General features: G+C 37.1%; 1 protein-coding gene across 1 annotated transcript in view; it reads right to left on the reverse strand.

Moving 5' to 3' along the window:
* Positions 1 to 26,558, reverse strand: part of CRMP1 (collapsin response mediator protein 1) — an 87,191-nt gene that overhangs the window by 46,906 nt on the left and 13,727 nt on the right. The window contains exons 2-3 of the mRNA XM_044680432.1: positions 10,861 to 10,949; positions 4,361 to 4,545 (exon numbers count right to left, since the gene is read on the reverse strand). Of these exons, the coding sequence (XP_044536367.1) occupies positions 4,361 to 4,545; positions 10,861 to 10,949 (274 nt within the window). The remainder of the gene's footprint in view (positions 1 to 4,360; positions 4,546 to 10,860; positions 10,950 to 26,558) is intronic.

The following is a 26,558-nucleotide window of genomic DNA, read 5'->3' on the forward strand; positions in this document are numbered from 1 at the left end:
TATTAGTAATAAGTAAAACTAACTATATTCCAATATGCCAAAAGGCTTGGAAGTTGAGGTGTCTAGAGATCCTTCTGGTCTTTGCACCCTCAGAATCTCTAAAATTCCTTGAGGTTGAAATTTCCTTTTTCTAATTGTATCTATATACAAATAAATACAAATATCTGTATATGAACAAGTATATATAAATATATATCCATACATAATAAATATATATAAATACCCATATATAAACAAGTATATACAAATATATAATTATGCAAATATATTCATATATAAACAAACATGTATACGTATGTAAATAAATATATACTAATATATTAATATATAAACACATATATATAATAACTATATACACATATGTATATGTATATATAAAATACGTATTTACTATGATGGCCCATTTCCCTCAATTTTCCCTGCCACTATATTTGCTGTGCTGACTTAGACATAATACAGTGTAAAGCCCACACCATGTGTGCAAACAGAGACCCACATACTGAGCAGCAGTTTTCCTTAAGATGATTAAATGATAAAAGGAGGCAATTACTCCCATCACTCTCCTCAATCACACCCTTATTTGGCTGTATTCAAAACAGCTCCAGTCCTTTTTCTAGCAACAGGTGGTGAGAGCAATGACTATATCAATATTCATGACATACCAGCAAAGCCTTGTTGCTATAGCTAGTGTTTTGCTCTTAGGAAGATTAGCTGAGTAGACCCATCCTCTTTAAATTGGGGGGGGGGGGGAGGAGGAATGAACACAGTACTGGAGGCAACAGCAACCAATACTCTTTGACTCTCCCTCCCTGCCCCTCAGTGTTTTAGTAGCCAACTGTGTAAGAAATTCCAGTATAATTGACCCTTGAATTTTCAGCTTTCACCTGGGTTTGAGGAGAGGGACTACCAAGCTGGCCACTATAGCCATCATCTGTCTCATTGTTGCTCCACGTATAGAGGAAGCCCTGCCGTGTTCCTTCTTCCTATTTGTTCTCTCTTCTTGTCTAAGCAAAGACAACATTCCCTCCAGACTGGATCTTGCATTAACTTCCTCTCTTTCTAAACTGGGAAGAAATATAACTTCCAAGGTCTTTAGCACTTTGGGTCCCCTTATAAAGCAGCCAGTCCAAGACTTGCCAGAAGAGCTCTCACACTAGGAAAGTTTTATCCAATTCATCATTTACTATGTACAATCATCCAGGTGAGAATAGAAACCCAAAGGGTAAAACTGAGGGAAAGTTGGAAGGGGAGGGATGAGGAATAAGGGAAGAAAATGTAAACAAAGGGCAGAGGAAAACAAACTAATTTTGCCTATTTTAAAATTCTACATTGGGCCTGGTCTGACTTTCTATAGTAATTTAAGTATATATGAAGATGAGTAAAAAAAGCAATTAAGTAAGCAGATCATTTAGACTTCTTGCTCTATATCCTTTTACTATTAAAAAAATATTTCCAGTTCTAACAGTCTATGTTCCATGATCTAAGTTAGTTTTCAACTTTGACATTCTAAGGTCCCTTCTAGCTCAAAGAGTCTAGCCTTGGCAGCCTATATATATTCCAGTTTTATGAATCTGTGACTAAATCATAGTCTAAGGCCTCTTTCTGTCAGGAAATCTCATTGTAGTATGCATTTAACATTATACAAATTGGTTATTATTTCTGATAGCCCTCTGAGACTTCTCAGTATTATCTCTAGTTACCTGATGTGAGGCCCTAAAGGAAAACTGGTATTTGAGTTAGATAAACCATAAGTCTGGATGTTAGGAAAGGTCTGAGACCTGGTGGTAACATTCAGAAGAGTGTGGGGGATTGTCAGGGTAAAAATCTACATGTGTCCCAAAATGGCGGAAAGGGAGAATCAATCCCTGGAGGAGGTAGAAGGTCTTGCGTCAGATTGCCCCTTTGAAGACCTTTTCAATTATGTGGTCTCTAGAGCATCTCAGGATGAATATTGGGCTCATGCTAGAAGCCAATAATTATATCTATGACCACATTTAAGGTAGACATTTGACCTCCAATACCTTCTCCCCAAATTGACCACTAATGTTTTACCAATCACAGGCTCCTAAAGAATTAGTGATCAGGGTCTTTTATTTTTGTATTTAATTTTTTTTATAAAGGTCTAAACACAAAGAAAAATAGATAGGAAAGAACTTCCCACAATATGAAACCTTGTGGATAAGATACGGTTATGTATTATATCAAATTACTCCAGACAAAATGGCAAAGACCTACACTTCATGCTTTGGATGCATCAGCTTCTACCCTGGTACCTTTCAGCCATGGCACAGTTAATTATGATAGGGCAATGAATTTTCCAATTGAATCTTCAAAATGGAGAAAACTAGCAAGTGAGGCAAAAGAAAAGATAGAGTATTGCAATCCAATCCAGAAAGAAACAAAATTTTTTGGAGCTATAGGAAGATGCAAACCCTGGGAAAATTGTCTCCTTGTAAAGTTTTCCCAAGCAGAGATCCAACCAAATCCCCACATATCTTCAGAGTGAGGAGGTCTGGATGGATGAAAATGAGTGGCAGTGGAAGAAGGAGAAGATAAATAGTCTATAGTTCCATATAAAGCTACTAGGAACAGAAAATAAAGTATGGAAGCCAAAGAGTATGAGAAACATTGAGGATAAGCCCAGACCTTCATCCCCACGACAGCACATAAATCAGCAGTGACACTCATAAAGAAGGAATTGAACTAAAAGAAAAATTTTAATATAAAATACAATAAATAAATGTCAGTTGTGGATAACAGCCTAAAAAGTCTTAATGAAAATAAATAACAGGACAATAAATTCTATAGTGCATCCAGAAATATTGAAATAAGAACAAGAAATCCTGACTATTGTTAAGAAAGGGAAAAATAATATAATGAAAAATTGGAATGAGGATGGAAACTAAACCAGAATTTGTGGCAAAAAGCAGAGTACTAAAAGAAGAAATTAAGAAGCATTAGAGGGGATAGATAGATGGCTTGATGAATGGAAAGCCAGGCCTGAAGACAGAAGGTCTTGGGCTCAAATCTGATCTCAAATAGTTTCTTTATGTGTGACCCCAGGAAAGTCACTTGACCCTCATAACCTAGCCCTTACTGCTCTTCTGCCTTGGAACCAATAGGTAGTTTTGATTCTAAGATGGAGAGTAAGGTTTTTTTTTTTTTACTTGAAATATTTAATTTAATTAATTAATTTAGAATATTTTTCCATGGTTACATAATTCATATTCTTTCCCTCCCCTCCTCTCCACCCCCCATAGCCAATGAGTAATTCCACTAGGTTTTACATATGTCATTAATCAAGACCTATTTCCATATTATTAATATTTGCATTAGGGTGATCGCTTAGAGTCTACATTTCCAATCATGTCCCCATCAACCCAAGAGATCAAGCAGTTGTTTTTCTTCTGTGTTTCTATTTCCACAGTTCTTTCTCTGGATGTGAACTGTGCTCTTTAAGAGGTTTTTTACAGAGTGAAAGTAATGTAGAAAATACAAAGCAGAATCATTCCAAAGCAGGAGAAGCTCTGAGAAACAGAGTGGTATATTTAGAATGCAAGATGTAAGCAAAATTTTACAGGACTTGCATAAAAAGCAATAGCATTGTTTCTACATAGCCAAACTAAATGACTCTGAATATAGACTATGTAGAGATATCTTGGGTCAATAGCTTATCCAGAAAAAAAAGACAACAAATAATGGATTATAAATCATGGTGCAAGAAAAATATAGAAAAAAATGAAAAATGTATTATATACGTAGGACAAAAAAATCTTGAGAGAATCCATAAATTCTAAGTAGATTCAAACCAGAAATTTAAATTACTAATTTAATGAATAAATTTCATAATTTCCTTAGAAAACACACACATATATATACACACACATATATATGTATACGTACATATATATACATATGTGTACAAAGAACAATGATCTTCAAATAGCAAGAAAAAACATTTTGAATAACCCAGAACTATTCCTCATGTATGAGACATCAAAAAAATGATCGGAATAGCAATAGAGCAATGTCTGAAGTGCAATAGAGATTGAGTTGCACCCTCATATAGCATATCTTGAAAAGCTAGACCTAATCATAAAAAAAAGAAAGATGGACTTTCCACAAAAGAACCTGGAGGTGAAATACAAAAGTGAGACTTTGTTATATGCATCCTTGTGTGACTCCCCACATGCTAAGTATATTATATATGAAAGCTGCCCAAGAAATATTTGAATAGGGTAATGAAGATGGACGATCAGAAACAATCCTGACTCCTCTACTACACATCCTCAATATATTGATGAGGGATGAGGAACCTTCAGAGATGCCTCAACCAAAGGAATGGTTTATTAGTACTTACTGATCATGGTAGTGCCACCTGCCAGTGCTGCTTTGGTGCCTTGGTAGAAGTCATCAACAGAGGTCATTCCCTGGCAGGGCTTCTGTAAGTATGTGTTGACATCAATTCCTCCAGGGATAACCATCCGTCCATTGGCCTCAATAGTTTTCACTCCACCAGGAACTATTAAATTTTCTCCTATTTGTCTAGAGGACAAATAACAAAAGATTATTTTAGAATCCTGGAGACAAAAATCAGTTGATTGACAATAAAGTTTTAAATGGAATCACTGGGGAATTTGTCCTCAACTCTTCCCTCTCCTTCACTATTCCTCACAAATTCAATCATTGACAAGTCTTGTCAGTTCTAGAGTATCTCCCACATCTGTCCCCTTTCTCTTTACTCACAAAACCCCATTATCAATTCCTCATCACCTCTTACTTCTCCAGAGCAATTGACTCTGAATTGGTCTCTTTGCTTCAATTCCATCTGTTCTCCACTATTTCCCACAGTCATCTTCCAAAATAATCTTCCTAAGTCACAGTTTTGACTTCAGAAAGCCTTTGTATAGGTTAACCTCTCTTTCTAAAATATACTTCTTCCTCACCTCTGCCTCTTAGAATCCTCAGTTTCTTTCCAGGCTTACCCAAATTTTAAGAATCCTCAACTTGATTCTCCCCAGTAATTACTGTTCCCTCCTTCCCCACCATTATCTTATAAATTGTGTAAAAGGGAATCCTTTGTTCTCTTTGCCTAGTTGGAGTTAGCACTTTGGTTGGCCATAACTTTGAATCCACACAAGCTTGAACTAGGTGGGAGAAGCTTGAAAACCACTAAGTGAATTCACACCCTACCTAATGCTAGGCCAACAAGATACTTGGAGAGTTCCACTCTTTTTTCTAACTCAGTCAGAAACTTGTTCACACCCTCAGAAAGTGTGAACCTGTGGGAAGCCAAAAAGAGAATAGATACAAATCTGAGACTCCTCTTTGGACCCTTTTTGTGGTCCTTGTGATTTCTTGTTGAAATGTATTGTGACCTTATTGAAAAGCTTTATGTTCCTATCAAACCTGAATTTATAGGGTTAACACTTTTAACACAGCAAGGAATGCTGCTGCCTGTTATAGCTAAGGCCAAGATACTCCCCAACTTGGCTTTGATAAGAACCTAGTCAAAATTCAGCCTTGGCCTTGTTCTATTCTGAAGCCAATGTTTTGTGTTTTGATGTGACATAATTTGTAACTTCTGTGCATCTGCAAAGTTTCGGGGTGGGGGGGGTTCTTTTGTGTGAAATGAGTCTTGAAATATCTATAATAAACTCCATGCTCCTGGAGCCAGAGCTGGAAGCATGAAGTAAAAGACATTTCCCTTGTCCTGTCCTTATTTCCTTATCAACTAAACTGTCATCAGATTATCAGAGATGATAAAGAGATCTCCACATGAACCTTTTTGATGAGCATTCACACCTCCAGATGGTGTGAACTAGTTCCCACAAAGACCATCCCCTGGATAGTGCTAGACAATTTGGAAGCTATGATTGGCCCCTGTGAAAAGGGGTGGGGACAGGAAACCACCATAAAAGCCATGAAGCCAGTCTGGTAAAAAAAAAGCTTCTGGTGAAGAGTGCTGCTAATGAAGGAGCTTTCCTGGTTTGTGGAGGAGTTCTGGCTGGAATGCTGAGACCTTGGTGAGACTGCTTCAGTATCTTCACTTTCCTTATTTCCTCTCTCTCTCTCTCCTCTCAATTGTTAATAAACTCCCATAAAAGTCAATTTCCTTTAAGGTAAGGACTCTTTTAATGGTCTTGTCTTGACATCTCCTATGCTTGCCACAGTAACTTGAACAAGGTAGGTACTTAATGAAGGTTTATTGAACTGATTTGAATATCCCTTGTGTCTCAGTAATGGGGTGAAGAAAAAAGTAAAAGAATGGCATTAATCCTGATGATTTGAAAGAGCAGGGTTTTAGGGGTCACCAATATGAATATTAAAGTGACTAAGGAAGAGGTCAAGAGTTGAAATGGAGGATAAGACTATAAATGAAGGCCTGAACTCAATGAGAAAGGAGAGTGAATGATAGAGAGATGAGTGATAGTAAAAAGGGTCTCCATATCATGAAATCAAAAATGAAAAGTGGAATGAACAGAAATAGAGCCTTCCTTTCCTTTTTGTCCAATAGAAAATGTCAATTTTAGGAATTACAGCTTGACAACAAAGAAAAAGGTAAGAATCAAGACATTCCAAAGTGTCATTTGTACTCATCACCATCTCCACACATGAATTTTCTCCCTTAAAAATAGGTATATGGGAAAGGAATACATAAGCTAGTAAGATAGGGAGTAAATTTCTTCAAAGGAAGAACCTATAGTTATTTCATTGATCAGAGCCTTAGTTGGCTCATGTTTAAAATGGGAATAATATAAACCCTATTTACATCATATCATTGTTAAGGAGGTCAAATGAGCTAATGAATGTGAAATATAATCAGGAAGCACTAAATCAAAATATTATTGTTGGTTCATCTTAATATTAATTTATATCCCAGGAACACATATTCCCCAATGCCAAAAAAAATGAGGCACCATTGATGTAATGGAAAAAAAAGTGTCTTTGAGTCCTGACTTTGACACTTAGTACTTATGTGACCTTGAGCAAGTCATTGCCTCTCAGAATATTGTTTTATTTAGTCGTTTGTTATTGCTTGGTCATTTCAGTCATATCTGACTTTTCGTGACCTTCATTTGGTCACAATCTTGTCTATCTTGTCAGAGATAATGAAGTGACTTGCCATTTCCTTCCCTAGCTCATTTTACAGATAAGGAAACTGAGGCAAACAGGGTTAAGAGACTTGCCCGGTATCATGCAGCTAGTGAGTTTCAAAGGCCAGATATGAACTCAGGGAGATGCTTCTTCCTGACTCTAAGGTCGGCACTCTATTCATTATGCCACCTAGTTTCACTCATTTAATAGGGACAATAATATTTCTACCACCTATCTCACAAAGTTGGTACAAGGGAATTGCTTCATAAGATCACTTAACTTAACCATAAGGGTCTCTATATAGGAATTATTATTAATAATTATTGACAATACTGAATTATTACTAATCATTTAGTACTTGAGCAGCTATTAATTTTTTAATCAATTTAATCATCATTGTGTGAGATGTTATGGAGGATAAGAAAGAGCATACAACATAGCTGTAACACTAAAGAATCTTATGTTCAAATGAGAGACACAGGATTAACAATACTTAAAAGAAATGGAGAGGCAGCTGGGTAGCTCAGTGGAGTGAGAGCCAGGCCTAGAGACAGGAGGTCCTAGGTTCAAATCTGGCCTCAGACACTTCCCAGCTGTGTGACCCTGGGCAAGTCACTTGACCCCCATTGCCCACCCTTACCACTCTTCCACCTATGAGACAATACACCGAAGTACAAGGGTTAAAAAAAAAATGGAGAATGCAGAAATAGTACTAGATATGAAGCCAGGGGCCCTAGGTTTGAATCCCTGTTCTGCTATTTTACTTCCTCCTCTTCTCAGGGACTCAGTTTCAGCATTTCATAAAATGAGGAGTGTATGAGATGATCTTTAAGGTGTCTTCCAGCTCTAGGTTCTATGATTCCAAAAAACTAGGTGTTACCTCTTATAGATCACTGGCCATAGAATCAGGAAGCCCAAATTCAAATTTGGTCTCATATAACTTACTAGCTATATGACCCTAGGCAAATCACTTAACCTCTGCCTCAGTTATCTCAATTGAAAAATGGGAATAATAGCACTTACTTCCCAGAGTTGCTTTTAGAATCAAAGGAGATATATTTATAAAGTGCTTTGCAAAACTTGGGCAGCTAGGTGGGAGTTAAGACCTGAGTTTTCATTCTGGCTTATATACTTTCCAGTTGTGTCACCCTGACCAAATCATTTAACCTTTACTTGCTTCAGTCTACTCAACTGTGAAATGGGAATAATAATACCATCTTTGTCTTAGAGTTGTTGTAAGGATCAAATGAGATGATATTTGTACAGCACATAGAAAAATGCCTGACTCATATTAGACACTTAATAAGTCCTTCCATCCTTCCTTCCTTCCTTCCCTCCTTCCTTCCTAAGAGATTTAAAGAAAGAAAATATTTGGGCTGGAAGTAACCAGGTAAAGATTAATAAAAGAAGAGGGACTTGAGGTGAGTCTCCTAGGATATATAGAATTTAGATAAGAAAAGAATGGAGGAAGGTATTCTGACCTAAGGAATCAGCATGGACAAAGGAAGAGAGAGGAGAATAAGTCCCCATCTTGCAGATGATAATAAAGAGATTAGCTTGCCTAGAAGAGATCATATGTCTATCTCGGGAGAAGAATGCTTAAAGAGGGAAGGCTCCCTCCTATAATAAAGTTCATCATAACTAACATGTGTCATCCTGTCTCTGAGTCATTTTTAATACAATCAAAATAGGCAAAGTTGCTAACCAAGCAATGACCTTCTGAGCTAAGGGACCAGATGGAGAGTTTTATCATGAATTATGCATTGCCTTCAGAATTGCTCTGGGCATTTGGGAGAAGGTTGAGAGAAATGCTTTGGTGCATCAGAGTCTGAACTCTGCTGGAGTCAGTGCACATGGTGATCATTGACACAGATGCTTAGACCAAGAAGAGAATTTCTGGCAATTTGGGATCATTTTTGAAGCATTCCATCCTTCCCAAGAGGTTTCGCTGAATTCACAAATTTCATACATGTTTGCTTCCTCTCTTTGATGACTTTGGTAACCATTTAATTATTTTAGATCATTATTATAAGGTCGACTGGTCATTACAAAGAGACAATGCTAGTATGTCAAAATGACACACTAGATACCTGGCACATTTAGTAGGTATTTAATACATGAACTATGATTGATTAATTCATATTGGTTTAGGGTTCCCCTAAAGGAGTCTGACTTCCTACTGGTCCCAAGCAATGCCCCTGGTGACAAGGCTGCCCACACCCACCAGGCCAGGCATACAAAATAGAACAGAGCAAAAACCTTCTGCCCTGCGATCAAAGCTCATCAACTCTGACCTCTAGTTCTGGCCTGACTGCATTTTTTCTCTTAGAGCTGATAGTTGTCTGAAGCTGGGAGTCCACCTAGGTGGCCTCCTTGGAGTTGACATAAGCAGGCTCTGCCAAATTCCTGTAACATACTTAATATGATATGATTATTTCATGTCTGTCTGTCCATGCCTGGAGCCATAAGACATCTTTTGCTTGCTTTCACTTCTGATTTTCCTTGTCAGCTTCCTCCCATTACTTGCCCTTATTCTATACTTCTCAGAAACTCTATTTTATATATACTTGGGCACATGTCTTTTACCCATTACTAGATTATAAGCTTCTATAAGTTGGCAACAATATCATATCCATATTTATATACACATCAGCATCTAGTACCATGCCCAGCATCTAGCAGGCACTGAATAAATGTTCACTAAGTTTACCCCTTTCAATGCAACGAGCTCTTTCTCTTGAGTTGTCATAGGAGTTCCCAGATCTGAGGGAAAGCCCTGTTACACTGATTCTTCCATCTGGACCCCACACAGACCTTCCTTTCTTTTTCCTCTTCCCTTGGATTCTAAGACAATTCTTGGCCAAATTCTATCTTGGCCATATAGACTAGCAAGTTCTACCTACTAGATCCAAATGTAATTCCTATGGAGTCAATAGCTAAGACAGGTCTATCAATGCTGATAAAAACTGTCAAGTCTTTGACTTTTCTGATATGCCTATGAGAGACACAACTGAACATCACATTACCGTGTCCCAGTCACCTCCCAATAACTCTGAATGGTCCAATGATTTGGGGATGTCAATGAAAGAATAAAGAGCATAAAAACTGGATAAAGATAACTGGTCTTAACTTCTACTCTGGCTGAATGTCAGGAATGGAATCCAACTTTCTTTTAACCTTAGAAATCATATAGACAACCTTATAAATAATAATAATAACCATATTCCAACCACACATATTTTCCTGAATCATTCTGTATTTCTAATGCCAACAGAAAATCCACAAGCAGTCATCTGAATACCAGTCTAATGAACAATATATGTTTATATAATGTATATATCTTAGGTATTATTATTAGCTATTAATATTATTTTATCATCAAATATTGTTTGTTTAATAAAATATTTATTATATCTTATATACATTTATAAATACCATATATGCCTACATCCACATATGCATGAATATATACATAATATATTTACAAACATTGTGCATGCTCACATACACACATGTATAAATACATATATGCCAAACAATTACATAAACAAGAGCTCCATGTATATATACATACATGCATACATACACACCTCTTATACATATACATAAATATTAATTCAGGCATTTATGTATATATACACATATTAAACATACCACTACTTATGCAGTGAAATATATTGTATAGTATGCACATACACATACATATACACCACTAAAATAAAACAGAAAAGTGTTCAAAGTATTGCGTTTTGGCCAACCAACTTTATAAGTCCGTCTTCCAAGTAGATGTCTGCATAGAAGGATTGATCGTCATTGATAATTCTTCCTCCTTTAATGAGTAGTCGGTCACTCTGAAAAAGAAAAAAAAAGCAAGAAGATATTGTTACCGGGGAAGGAAGCCAACAAATGTTCATTTAAATCACCTTAATCTGAAAAGTTAGAAAGATTGCAACTCTTCAGGCCAGTGATGGAGTACCATCCAGTGACCATTACATAAAAATCAGCAGTTGGGGTATGCGTATTTCCTACAACTACACAAATAAGAATTTCCTCATTTGTTGTCTCAGATTAGACCAGACCATCCCTTTTTTGAGCTGTTGGGCTCCAAAGTTAGAATCACACAAAACCACATTTGATAGAACATGAAATGCTCAAAAAAGAGACCTTAGAACGTGGAACTGAGAATGTCAATTCAGTGAGGGATTTTAGTTCATAGATCATAGAACATCAGAGCTAAAAGGGACCTTAGAAATAATCTACTGTAACTCTTAACCCTCCCAACCCTCCATCCTGCTTTATGTGGACATCACACAGAATATCTGGGAATCTTCAAATACTCCAGAGAGTAAAAATGCATAAAATTGGGTATGAAATAAGACTGGAAAGGTAAGTCGATGCTAGATTATGGAGAGCCTTGAAAGCTAGGCTAAGATAACTACAGTGGAGACTGCAGAGGGGAACCATGTCTTTTTGAACAAAGGAGTCATAGATCAGATTTATGTAGAAAGAAAACTATATCTAAATAGTCATGGTGATAATGACCCATTTCAGTTTTAGTTATGCTGCATCTTTCTAGGACCTGCACAGATCTCACTGTGCAGAAGCAGTTTTGGGATGGGAGATTCCCCACATGGGAAGACTAATTAGTCAATAAACATTTATTAAGCATCTACTATGTGTCAGGCACTGGGCTAAGCACTGGGGATAAAAAAAAAAAAAGGAATCCCTCCTCACAAGGAGCTCACAGTCTAATGGGGGAAACAACATAAAACCAACCATATACAAACAAGGTATAGACAGAATAAACAGAAAATAATTGAGGAAAAAGTACTAGAATTAAAGAAAGGCTTCTTGAAGAAGGTGGGCAAGTTTTAGCTTGGATTTACTGGAAGTGAGGAAGTACAAATGAGGAAGGAGAAAATTCCAGGGGGAGAGGATGGTTCTTCTATAAACTCTAAACTTCTATAAACTAAAACCTCTAAAACAGGCTCACTTTGTGATCCCAGAGAAGTCACTTTATTCTAATCCTCAATTTTCTCATCTGGAAAATAGTCATGTTAAAAAAGACATTCACTGCCTAACTTGCAGGGTTATTGTGAAGCAAATATTTGTAAATCTCAGAATATTCTTACAAGTAATGATAAATAAGACAGGAAAAGATGTCCCTCTAATGTATTGAGAGTATCTGATAGGCAGTTTGAGTGTTACCCTGGTACTCAGAAAAATGATTAAAGAACTAAAGGAAGGCCTCCAGAGTATAAGATGGGTTTTCTAGGCAGGATTTCAGGAAGGATACAGACAAATTCACATGGGTTGCATGGGCTGGATGGGTTATTTTCTGCACTGAGGATATCCATCCTAGAAAATGATCATCAAGGACCTTCAGATTTCACAGTTTTCTTAGCAGAGGTGAAGAACAATAACCCTTCCTTATGCCACATGTGTTTGTGTTCTTTGCCCTAGGACTGCTAGGAATGAATACAAATATTATTCATTAATAAATATAGCATTTATGTAGCACTTTTAAGACTACAAGTCTTAATTTAAATTTGTTATTTTATTTGATCTTGCAATAAGTAAGTATAATTATGATATTTATTTTACAGATAAGGAAACCAAGGCAAAGCAAGTTTCACTGACTTGCCCAGAGTCCTACAGCTATTGTCTCATAAGATTTAAATTCTGGTCCTTTTCATTCCAGGTCTAGCACTCTATCCATGGTACCAGTTAGATCTCTGTGGAAATCAATCACCAAGTGCTGAAGGAAACCATTGACAAAAAGCCCCATATTTATTAAAATGTTTTGTAGCACTTTTTTTGTACCAAAGAACTGGAAATGAATAAAATGCTTGTTGTTGAGTTAACTGCCTAAAAGTGTTTTCATACATGGATACAATGGAATATGAATTATAAAACTTGGTGCCAGACAGATATTAGGATATTCAACTATCATTAATGAATACATAGTTCTAATAATATGTTACTCCTTTTGATAGTCCTAACAACCTTGTGGGGTACTAGGTGTTTCATTTTTGTTTTCATTCATCTTAGATGTATCCAACTTTTTATGACCCCATTTGGGGTTTTCTTGGCAAAGATACTGGAGTGGTTTGCCATTTTCTTCTGCAGCCAAGAAGATTAAGCAGCATAGGTAAGACAGGTATTCTTATTCCCATTTTATGGGAAAAGAAACGGAAAATCAAGAAAGTAAAGTGATCTGTCTAAGGTTATAGGGAATTACTTTCAAACACTGAACTTGAAAATAAGGTCTCTGAACCTTCAGTTCAGGATTTATCCCATTAGACCTTTTAGCATTTTCAGAGCCAAAGTAACACAAATGTCCAAATCATAGACTATTGAGACTGAGAGTCATCTTGTCTAGCTAAGTTATTTTACAGATGAGAAAACTGAGGCCCAGAGAGAGAAAGTACTTGTTTAAATCATCCCTTCAGCTCTTTGGGACTCAGTTTCCTCCAAATGTAAAATGAGAGTACTGGCCAAGTTGACCTCTGGTACCTTCCAGCTCCTGATCTCTGATTCCATATTGTCAGATAGGGAAGTTTACATACAAGAAAATAAAGATTCCTGATCTGGAGTGGTACCAGAAAAAGCAGAAAAAAGGAGGGCAGGTCTCCAGAGCTCTCAGTCAGCCACCAAGATCATTGCCTTTTTAACTGCTGACTAAAACTCCCACAATTAAACCTGGCAAGGAAAGATGCTAGAGAAAGCTGCAGAGAGAAAAGCACATTCTAGGCTACTGACAAATATTCTCCCTGAACTTTACCCTTGGGAAAGCTTCTAACAACCCACTAGTTCATCTGTGACTGCCAAGCAAGACATTGAATTAGAATGGCCCCTGTGGGACTTGCTCCTTGGTACTGGTTGGATACCAGGCTAGTATATCCATTCCCCTGCTGCAGAGCTAAAATTTGGATTTGTTCCTCTTTTGGTGAACGGGGGCAACTAGGTGGTTCAGTGAATAGAGAGCCAACCCTAGAGACAGGAGGTGCTGATTTTCAAATCTGGCTGCAGATACTTCCTAGCCGAGTGATCCTGGACAAGTCACTTAACCCCCATTGCCTAGCCCTTACCACTCTTCTGCCTTATAACCAATACATAGTATTGATTCTAAGAGGAAAAGGTAAGAATTTTCAAAAAGAAAATAAAAGAAAGCTGGTGGCATTAGGAGACAGGATGATATAGTGGTTATAATGTTGATACTGATATCCCAAAGAAGTGGGTTCATCTTAGTTGTCACAGAACCTTTACAGACCTCAGCTTGTCACCTGGAAAATGAAGAGGTTGGTCTTAATGACCTGGAAAATTCCTTCACGTTCTAAATCTATGATCCTAATTGATCCAGAGTTAGCTTCTGGGGGGAGACAGAAAGAAATAGATTTTGTCATTGTAATTATTTCTCCTTCTAGTTTAAATATCTTGCCCTTCTTTTTCCCTTCCCCCAAGGTGAGCATATGGATGTCTGCCAAGTGGATAATTCCAGGAAAGAGTAAATTATAAAATATATAGAAAACTGAGCTATCACCCTGTTTCTCCTCCTTCTCCTCCTCCTCAGCAGTAGCAAGTGCCAGCATCACTCTCCCAAATGAACATCATTGGCCTGGTATGTGCTAGTGGGCCTTTCCACCAGGGTGCCTGGTCCTTATTATTTGATGACACCATTTTTCACAAAGCCAAATGCTATGTTCCTCTCAGACAGGGGGGGCAGACAAGGAAACAAGAAAGCTCTCCTTGTCTTAACATTGCAATTACCCACCATGTCCCAATCCTGGCAATAAAGAAAATCAGCTTCTTGTTGGGTATTTTTGTTTCCTTAATAACCATCTCTTTTATGTTGAGTTTGGTATAAAAATAACAAACCATTCTTTAAGACTTCCAGAGGACTCTTGTTTTTAGAGAAATATACAGCACCAAATGGTGGTGATGCTGTTTGATACTGAGGAAGGCAAATAAACCTTTTCCTGGTCTGGTGCTTCACGGTTACTTCAAGATTGCCAATACCTTGATTTCCCCCTTGAGTGTCCTCTACTTATAGTCAAAAAAGCAACACTCCTACATGCTTTAGCAGATACTTCTTTGAATTGAAGTAAAATAGAGAGAAAAATGAAGAGAGAAAGAGAAGAGAAAAAAGGAGATAAAGAGAATAAAAAGAAAGGGAAAATAGAGAAAGAAAAAGGTAAAAAGAGAAAGAAAAAGAAAGAAAGGGAAAGAGGGGAAAAAAGAACAGAGAATGAAGAGGGAGAAAAAAGAAAGGAAGGAAGGAAGGAAAAAAGGGAGGAAGGAAGAAAGGAAGGGAGGAAGGAATGATTTCAACAACAAAAGGATTCAAAGAATGTCTCTTAAAGGACATGGCCCTTGAGCAAAACATTGAATGGAGTTCTGAGGTCAGAAAAGGAAGCATTCTGGGTCTAGAATTAACTTAGTTGAATGCTATTGTTTAGACAAAGTGAGGCATCAGATGATAATACTCAAATCATATACTCTCTCCCCAAAAAGGGTGCAGTAAAAAATTAGTTCTGTTAAGCAAACAATTATAAAATGCCTAAGTAAGAGATTGATAAAGCAATAGCTTTATCTAGGACTGAGGTCCACTGGATAAGGAAGGACCAGAATTAGTCACACTTCCCTTATTCAGTGAGCATTTTTCTGGCAGCCTCACCAATCTGGAACACAGACAAAAGCCAGTAGGAATCAAAGGAGGTCAGTGATCATGCAAAATACCTGTCACAAACACGTGCATTTATCATCTCTTGTGTACTCTTCCTGGCAGAATCTGGAGCAGGTTCTGGTCTATTTGCTTAAGGAATCAGTAACTACCTCTGGCCTGAATCAAGCCAATAAACATTTATTAATCATACACTAAGCCCCAGCCTCTGTGCTGAGGAAAATTGAGCTGTATTGTATTATTTTTTCGTAATAATTAAATATAAACTTCCTTAAAACCTGGAGTTTTGATGGCTAGGCTGCCACCAAACTAAAGCAATTTACTCATTGACCTCAAGACATCTAATTGGGCTGGAATCTTTTGCATTGTGTTAAAGGCATTGAAAAAGTTAAGGTCTTTCTTGATCAGTAAACAGGAGCACTCACTTTAAGGCATTTGAAAGCCTGACTGGTTGGCCACTGTGAATTTTTTCCCCACCTGCCCTCTGCCCCTGTGATGAAGTAAAAAGACAGGAGTTGAGATCTCTCAGTCCACCTCTGGTTCAAAATACCCACCAACTGGAACTGCCAGGGGAGGTCCAAAGGACAAACTATCAGAACAATCAGAATGTGGACACACCTCCCTATAAAAGAGAGTATCAGGGCTTACAGAGCATGAGGGACTCATATTTTGTTAATAAAGTGCATGCCCCTACTAATAAATAATGCTATTCTCAGGGAAATGGCCTCATTATTTATTGGCTGAAATTCCAGGGCTAAAGTGTTAAGCACAAAATCTTGGCATATACCCCAATGAGACTAAATGTTACTTTACAATAATAAACAAGAACAATGGCTGGCATGCATATGGTGTTTTAATGTTTGTAAAGAACTTTATGCATTTTATCTCAGTTGATGCTCATATCAGCCTATGAGATTGGTACAATTATCCCCTTTACAGATAAGGAAACTGAAGAAGAAAAAAGTTAAGTCATTTGCCTGGATCTCACAGCTGGGTAAGGACCTGAAGTAAGTACTCAAGATTTCAAGTCCAGCATTCTTACCCTCCAAGCCACCTGAGAAGCATGGAAAATCTACAAACTAATGCAAAGTAAAGCAAACAGGACCAAACAACAAACATCACAATGATTTCCACAATGTAAATGAATTTATAATTAAAAGAAAACCAACTGCTGAATAAATAACTGAAAAAACCAATAATCATATTACAGAACAAAAAATGAAAGGAAAAACTTCCCCTTTTTACAGGAAGGTGGGAGACTACTAAGGCTGAATATTGTATATTGTATATAGTGTTGTCAATTTACTAATCAAGTATTTTCACTTAGAAGAGAACATTTATTTTAGGATAGGGGAACATGGAGGTGGAATAAATACAGAAATAACAATGATATACAAAGAAAATGAATCAAAAAAATCTATTTGGAAAATAAGAGTGGATGGGGTAAGAAATTAGTCACTTCATATTATTTACCCAGTACATGTTTGTGGAAGAAACTGTGAGTGACCACTTGTTAGTCATAGGTCCTTTGCTGCAAGATGTTGTCAAGGTGGTCCAAGGGGTAATATAATAGAATTATAGATTTCCAGTTGGAAGGGACCATAGGGTTTGTAGAAGCTAACCTCCTCATTTGCTAAATGAAGAAATGGAGACCCAGAGGAGTCGAGTGACTTGTCCAAGGTGACACAGGTGGCAAATCATAGAGCTAGTATTTGAACCCTGGTCCTGTGGTTCCAAATTCATTTCTCATTCTTTTACAATGGAGGACTATTACTCCTTGGAGCAAAGAAATGGATGGGTTCTTGATTTTCTGGGTTTCTGGTTTCATTGGCCAAGAGAAGTTACCACCAGAGGATATCTTTAAAATCTATCTCTTCCCACAGCTGTGTGAACATTGCTCTAAGTGAAACTATCTGCACTGTGGTTCTCATATCTGAGTCTCATGTTCCTATGTCCCTCTCTGAGTTGAAGATTGCATTTATTCTGTCAGATGTTGCCTGCTCCATTCTGTGCACTTGTTCTCTGGCAAATTTCTCTGTATTGCCTCAGCCATATCCCTCTTGGATGCATATTGAGTGCATTCATGAAGAAGCAGATCATGCTGATAAGAACCCCATCCTTGCTTTCTCTGACCCATCACACTGATACCTACCTCTGTTCCTCTTTTTAAGCTGCATCTGCCAGGAATATTCTCCCTCTTCTCCATCACAATCCTACCTATTCTTTAAGATCCAACTGGTCCCATGCTTCCCATTCAGATTTCCCTGAACTCTTCAGTTCCACAGTGGTGTTGCCCTTCCCTAAAATCCTAGAACACTCCCCTCACTCTCTGTAACACAGATGCCCATTTCATTTTATACTGCCTTACTCTTTTGTGCCTTTTTCCTATTTGAGAATTTTAGATATTCAGGTGAACTTGATAAGGAATAGATTTTTTTTCTTCTTGCTTCTGTCAAAAAATCTAGGAAAAGAATCATACATCTAGTATGCATTCAGTAAAAATGTGGATTGAGTATGCTGTCTAGTAAATCATCTTTTCTTTTCTTTTGAATCTCAGTTATGCTACTTACTTGACTGCTTGTGTGACTTTGGGTTCAGCACCTCCCTTTTTTGACTCTTTCATCATCAGCAAAATGAAAGGGTTAGACTAGATATTCTCTAAGTTCCCTGTAAGCTCTAAACACTATGATTCTAGAAACCCATCAGAAAGCAAAAGAGGTCTTTGATTAGTGGTTTCCCCCCTCATATTAGAAAGGAAGAAACCCCCTTTTCATTCAACCCAAGTCTGTAGTTCTTGCTTTAGACACCTTTCTAGTCACCTTGATTAGTTGCTTTTCCAGCCCCCAGCAGATTAGATGCATCAAATAAGAACCAGGACCAGAGTAAAAGGTGTTAGAACAGGCACTTTGACAATAGCAAGAAATTGTTATTTCTTGGTAATGACCATGAGTGAGTAGGTGATACAGTAGAAAGCATCCTGGGCCTGTGACTTAGAAAACTGGGTTTCCATCACAACTCTGGCATTTGCTACAGCTGTCTGATCATGACCAAGCCACTTAACCTCATTGAGGTTGATTCCTCACCCATAAAATTAGAACAAGATCACAGATTTAGAGTTGAAAGGGACCTTGATAGTCATCTAGTCATTTTTCTTTTATAATCTTCATGGAATTTCAACCCTCATGTGATAATAGCTATGTGTCAACTAACAAAATATGAAAGGCGGTGTGCACAGTAATACCTTTCATGCTGAATGTGCAAATTTGGGGTGTGGAGTTGTCATGGAGCTGACTTCATGTTTGTGAGCTAACATGGCTTATAATGAAGGCTTAGCTTTTGTAAAGATAAGGGGGAAATGCTAGACACATGTCCAACCAGGAAAGATGAAGAAACCTATCTTTTCCTGAATTTTTTTCTAACAAACTGAATTATTTATATTTCTGGTTTTTGAAATGAGGCTTAGATCTGTCCCTCACACCTTTCTACTCATTCCTTTGTTTTTTGTTTCTAAGAAATTCAAGGAATGCTCGATGTAAAATTTCTGCCATTGTAGAGTAGGTCCTAATTTGCCTGGTATATAAAAACCAGTCTAAGTCAGGTATGTCTGCTAGTAGCAAAACTGAATGCTTGCATTTCCCATAAAAAATATTGGATAAGATAGTAACTGGGCAGAACTTGATTTCTCCTTCTACACACTGAGAGGATTGGACCAGGCATATACATTTCAGCCAAGAATTCTCAAGGAATTGGGAAGAATTGAGAGTATGGTGAAATACCCCCTTATTGGCTGTTCACTAATCAGAGGTGTCTTGGGATATTCAGGGGATGGCTGAATAATGAGTTTACCAAATTATATTTATTATGCTTGAGAGAGAACATCGGTCAATTGATTTACTGGTTTTTGTTAGCCTAATTGATTAATTAATTTTCTTACCCCAAAGCCAATCTCTTGGAATTTTTAATCATCATATATCAAAACAGGAAGACTTTCAAAAATGATCAAAGAAGATCTCTTGGGAGAAATGCCCCTGTTATTTAAAGAAGAATGGTAGGAGGAAGAGAGAAACTCTATCCAAGACACATTGTTAAAAGTACAAAGCACTAGGTCAGGCACTAGAGAAAATACAGGGAAAGAAGAAATAAAAACTATAGTTTTAGGACTGAAAGAGACTTCATCAGTCATCTAGTCCAAATATCCTCAGATAAAGAAACTGAGGGCCAAGGACGTTAAGTGAATATCATACAGCTAGTAAGTAGGAGGGCTCTTTTGACAGAAAAGTCAATGTACTATTTCCACCTCTCTTCCTTCAGGGAGCTTATAGTCCTGGAGGAATAAATGCAATAGTACTTCCCATTTTTCATATCACATTTTTTGGCCACAAGGATTTGATGAGAATTATTTGATTTAATCCAAAAACAACTTTATGAAGTGAGTATAAAAAGAAGTACTCTCTCTATTTTACAGGGAAGAAAACTGAGGCTGATAGGTAAAGGGATTAGACAGACTACAGGGGTTAAGCAAGAACTTGGGTCTTCTCATTCTTATTCTAGGGCTTTTTTTCACTATCTCATGCATGATATGTTCAGAAATAATGACACTCCAAATATAGATGCCTCAAAGAAATATCAACAAAGAGCCATGTGCATTCAGGGAATGCAGCCTTCTCTTCCAGATTAGTAGGCAGAGTACAGTATCACTAGAAGAAATATAAAGAAAATTATATATATATATATATAAAACCATAAGCTAATATATAAAGAAAACCATAAGCTAATAATGCCCCTAGATTCATGACAACCACAGTTCAAGAAACCTTCATGACAATTAGTATATATGTTTTTTGCATCAGAGGTCCTAGGTTCAAATTCCAAATCTACCACTTACTCCCCAACTGACTAGCAAGAAAGAAGAAAATAAGTGCTTATTAAGAGCCCACTATGTGCCAGGCATTGTTCTAATTGTTTTACAAATAATATCTCATTCCTTTGATGACAATAACCCTAGGATGTAAGTGCTATTATTATTCTCAATTTATAGTTGAGGAAACTGAGGCAGACAGGTTAAGTGATCACACAGGATAGTTGTTCCTGAAGTCAGGTTTGAAATCAGCACTGACCTCAGGACTGTGCTATATCCACCACTTCTCCTAGCTTCCTCTGATGGACTAGAACCACATTTCATGCTATTTTTTACTCTCTTCAGTTCTTTCTATCTTACCATACGCTAAATCTTTAATGCAAGTCCTGGTGTAGAAAGGCTTATTGTTAAATATTTGTTAATGCATTTGAATACATTCCATTAGCAAAAGCAAAGCATCATATTGCTCTATAATATGGTCCCTAATGTTGCATTCTCAACTTGTTACTACTCTACTAAAAAAACTTCAGTGACTTCTTACTTCCTACCAAAGAAAGATTGAACTTCTAATTGGCAATACAGCCCTCTTTAATCCCACTTGAACCTATTTTCCCAGCTTTAACACATACTCTTACTCTTCCCTTGTTCTTCATTCCAGCCAAACTGAACTACCTCCTTCTCTCTCTCCCTACCTTTGTTTACACTATCTACCATATTTGGAACAGTCTCCTTCTATCTCACTCATCTCCATCTCTTAAAGTCCCTCCTTTGGTCTGGGTGGACATGATTGAGGGTGTGGACTTGAAACTACCACACCAATGCAACTACCAACAATTTGGAAATTGGTCTTGATCAAGGACACATGACAAAACTAGTGGAAATGCGCATCGGCCATGGGTAAGGGGGGTGCAGGGGGGGGTTGAAGGGGAAAGGTGGAGCATGAATCATATAACCATGTTAAAAATGAATATTAATAAATGTTAAAAAATTAAAAAAAAAGTCCCTCCTTTTTTTCATGGTCTAGCTCAAGGTCTGACTCTTTTCTGAAACCTTCCATCTCAAAGTGAATTGCCTTTCCTCAGATTTCTCATACATTATCATCCCTAGACCTGTTGGTGTCTCACAGTCTCGAATCATAATTATCTTTGTTTATGGCTTCCTACTCCAAGCCCCCAAAACATAAATTCTTCAAGAGTGGAGTCAATAACTTATTCATGCTCATATCTGTAGTCCTCCATGGTTCTTAATGTTTGCTGAAAGAATTAAATAAGATCTGACCTCTTCCATAAATCCTTCCTTGAATTTATCAGCCAGAAGTTCTCTTACCCTCCAGAGATCTTTCATAGAATACTTTGTTCCTACTTTAATAGAGACTTACATCATTCTCCTTTGAATTATAGTGCTTAATGCACAGGCACCACTTCTTCATACTAGATTGCCCACTCCTTGTTGGCAAGCACCATGTCTTATTCTTCTTTGTCCCCTTCAAGGTCCCTATCTCAGGACCCTACACAAAACGTGCTTTTACTAAATTTCTATATGAAGTTAGATTTCTTACACACTTCACTACACACAGTCTGATAACCAGTCAAATTCCTATAGTAAATTTGTGTGATAATTAGTAAAGTTCATTTGCGTAAATTTCTGAAAGTAAGTGATTTATCTTTTGCTTAGACATAAGGGACATATTTTTCCATGCATTCACCAGTGTTGTCTAGGAAAGTGACCCCCAAAATAGCCATTGAGTTGAGATTATATCCAATGATTATATTTTGTCACCAGAATCATTCTTGGTGGTGAATTAGGTCCAGCCTCCAGTGATAATTAGAAATGAGACCATCTCTTTAGGCATAAAACCTGTTCCTGCTCTGAAAGCCAAAAGCAAGAAGGCTCTAAATCTAGGTCTAACAGAAAGATTCTTAAGCTTCAATGAGAACAGAGCTTGGCCTCTGTTTTCTTCTTGGTAAATTAAAGATTTTGAATTGCCTGTTCTCCAAGGGCCATACTTCATTTATGAGACAGTGACTATAGAAAACAAAAGCAAAAATAGTATTTCAGCAGTGACATTGTGTTGACAGTACTAGACCTTGACCTGCATTATATATCACCTTCCTTAAATTCTTCCCCTTATTAGAACTCGGCAGCAAATTCCACTCTAAAGGAAATAATTCTATTTGTAACCAAGGACTGAAGTCTATTGCCATGGGAAGAGCAATGGATTAGATGTTAGCTCACTATGTTAAAACACTTCTCTCTGGGCTTCATTTTCCTTAAATTTAAAAAAAATGGGGGGAAAACTTGGAATAGAGAGTCTTTGGGGTCCCTTCCATCTAAGACAGTCTATGTTGTATATTATAAAATTCACTTTCATGTTTAACATCTAGCCTTCTGGTTCCTGTGGTCCCCCTAATACTCAGTATTCCATTATTTTAGTATCTCTGACCATGTTAATAGTTCTATAGTCAATATTCTAAGGTCTCTTCCAGCTTTAACCTTCAACATCTTATGCTCTAAGGTCTTTCTAAGAGCTAACATTCTATTTTCTATTGTTAGCTATGGTTGGTGATGTAAATGCATATACAACAGAAAACATCATCTCAAGGAACTTCAAAATTATGATAAGGAGCTAAATCCAAACTAATTAATTGCATAAAATAATTATAAAACAATGGTATCTCAGAAGAAAGTGCTAGATTGGCACAGACCAAAATGCTATAGGAGTTCTGAGATAGGAAGAGATCAGTGGGCTGATGTATTCAGGAAGGATTAACAAGGAAGGACAAGGAGAAAGTTGGATGGAGAGAAATGACTTGTATAGAAAGAAACAGCAGGCTTTAACAAAAATATGAGTTTGGGCCAATGAATCCATTCTACTAGGTACTAAGGATACAAAAGCCAGACCCAAATGAGATTGTGCCTGGTTCCTAAAAGCTTGCCTTCTAAGAAATTTACTTATTCTCTATATCTCTAAATACCCTGAAGGGAGCAATGGTTGAAGATAGGCAGATTTTGCTTAACATAAGAAACAATTTCCTAATAAATTAGGATCCTTTGACTGTGGAACTGTGGAAGGTTGCCTCTTGAGAAAATGAATTCTCCATTCCTGACTAGATGGCTATCGATCAGGGAAGCCATGGAAGAAACTCCTATCTTGAATAGAGGGTTGAATTGTGATTTCCAAGGACTAGCCCAATAAACATTCTGAAATTCATTAGCCTTCTCAATGAATTCTGATTCTTTGCAAAGCCAAGGAACTGGAAATACAGGTATATAGCTTCTCTAAGCACACATTGAGCTAGTAGCAATGCCAGAATCTGAATGCTGATCTCAAAGTTCCTAATCCAGTGGACATTTTACTGCACTGTTCTGCCTAGACTGGTTATTCAGTTTGACTAGTCATGCTAAAGGATGAGATCATGATTGCTCTTTATTTACTTATTATACAAATTAGAAATGAACTATGGAATAGGATTAGTACAAGGGAAGAAAACAGGCATGGAAAGTGAAGGTGGGATGTGTTGCTTCTGAGACCCGAGTAAGGTGAAATGGTAGAACAAGCATCACTTCTGGAATCAGAAGACTTGGATTCATATCACGTTTTTGACTGACCATTTGACCTTGGGGTAGTCATGTGACCTCTCAAGTTTTCTCCTAAGGAAAATAGGTTTTCTAAAGCTCTTTATCAATGATCCTTAGATTCTAAACAGTCCCTTTACAAGAGTGAGAAGTAGGACCCTTAGTATGCTATTTCATTTAAACCATTATATAAACATGTATGAGTTTGTACAGGTCATAAGCATGATAGATCAGTGGCATATAATCAAGTTTTCTCCTTTTCTTTTGGAACTTGGGCTAGATGGCCACCTGTAATGGAAACCCTCACAGAGATTCCTACATTGCCTAAGAGTCTGGCTAACAAGTTGTGGCATATGATTGTGATGGAATTCTATTGCACCTTATGAAAAAGACCTACATGAAATTATGAAGACTGAAATGAACAGAACCAAGAGAACATTGTATACAGCAACAGAAATATTGTTTGAAGAATTACTTTTGTAAGTCTACTTCCAGAGAATAGAAATAAGTAAGACATAGTTTTGTATATACATGTATCTTTTTGTCAAATGATGCCTTCTCTAATGGGGGAGAAAAGTGTAGAGGGAGTTAATTGGGTGTTTTAATAGACAAACAAATTAATTTTTAAAAAAGAATTCTTATAATAGACTCTCCAGTTTTAGTAGGTGTAGTCTATAATGAGCCATAGGACACAGCCTTCACAGTGACCACTCAAATCACTCAAAACAAAGGTTCAGTGGTCTTCATTTTGGATAGGGCAATAGTCTCCACCCACAAATGCCAACTCCCCTTTCAATTCAGAAACTATTCCTATTCTACTCTACTATTTTAAGCAGTAAACGACCTTTAAAAAAATCTTCCAATTGACATTTAATGAATCAAAACATATTTGGACTTCAGTAGAGGGATCCTTCTCTATAAAGAAGCACTTTGACAAATCATCCTATAAAGTTAATGTTCCTTTTTCAGTATGAGTAACTAGTCATTCATCTGAATTCTTCAGGATCCAATTTTGTTTGTTAAGGTTTTCTATTTAAAACAGACTTGAGGTCAGCAGTGGCAATTTTCACAGAAATTTTTTAGTTATTTGGCGGAATTGGTCAAATGAGTTGATTGAAAGGCTGGGGAAAAGGGAACCAAGACGGTAAGCAGAGGCTGAAACCAAGCGAAACTCTCCAACATTCTCTTCCAAACAACTTTAAAATAAGGTCTCAAATAGAATTCTGGAATAGTGGAGTCAACAAAAATCAGTGTGAGACATGTTTTCAGCATATAGTTTGGCATTAATAAATGAAATAGATTTGTAAATGATTCAGAAGTCTCACTGTTTACTATCTAGAGGATATTCTTCAATAAAACAGTCAGAAAGTATAGACTACTGGAGGCAAGAAGACCTGAGTTCAATCCTGACCTCAGATACTTATTAGCCCTGATACCTTGGGCAAGCCTCTTGACCCCATTTGCCTCAGTTTCTTAAAATGTCAAACGGGCTGCAGAAGAAAATGGCAAACCACTCCATAACCTTTGCCAAGAACACCCCAAATGGGATCATGAAGCATCAGCCATGATTGAAATGACTGAATAACAAAAATCATATATTAACCAAAATTTACATCCTAGTAATATGTGTTGAATCAACAAAAGCCATTTAGGCCTTTCTGTTAGGGTTCTGTTTCCATGATAATTCCAGACTAACAGAGTTCCAAACCAGCAGAACATTGAAAAGGTACTGAAAACTTTGAGATAATAATGTTGAAGTTTTACCAGTAATTTTGAGATTATTTAGATATGTTAATGACAAATCACAAAGTGGCACAGACAGGAATTTTTCTCCCCTCAAAAAACATTTAATTGAAACCTCAAACTTCTGCCCCCCAAACACTATTTTATTTCCATGTTCTCATCTTCCCAACTCTGTTCCATGGTTAGATGAGTGATATTTCTTCTTTTCTCTCTCCCCATCTTTTTCCACATGAAGACTAATTCACTTCATCATACCATTCCCCAACCCACTATCTGTCCCTATGCCCCTGTTGACACTTGTCTTTATACCCTCTGTGGTTACCTTCCAGTTTCCAGCTGCTAATTAATTACCAATTTAGCAATAAATTCTAAAAACATTGCAAAAATAGAATTTTCTATACTGGCAAATAGGAAATAACTAGTTACTTATATGGCAATATTTTCTACCACAAATCCATCAAATCATCAACTAATTAAAGCAGAAGTCCAAAACACCACCAAATTAGAAGTATAAAAATGAGAAGACAGAACATGTAATTATAGCATCTCCAAACTAACTCATTTAAATAATCTTTTGATGTGGAAAAATTGGAATGGTTA

The sequence above is a fragment of the Gracilinanus agilis genome, chromosome 6 (assembly GCF_016433145.1).
Source record: "Gracilinanus agilis isolate LMUSP501 chromosome 6, AgileGrace, whole genome shotgun sequence".
Lineage (NCBI taxonomy): Eukaryota > Metazoa > Chordata > Mammalia > Didelphimorphia > Didelphidae > Gracilinanus > Gracilinanus agilis.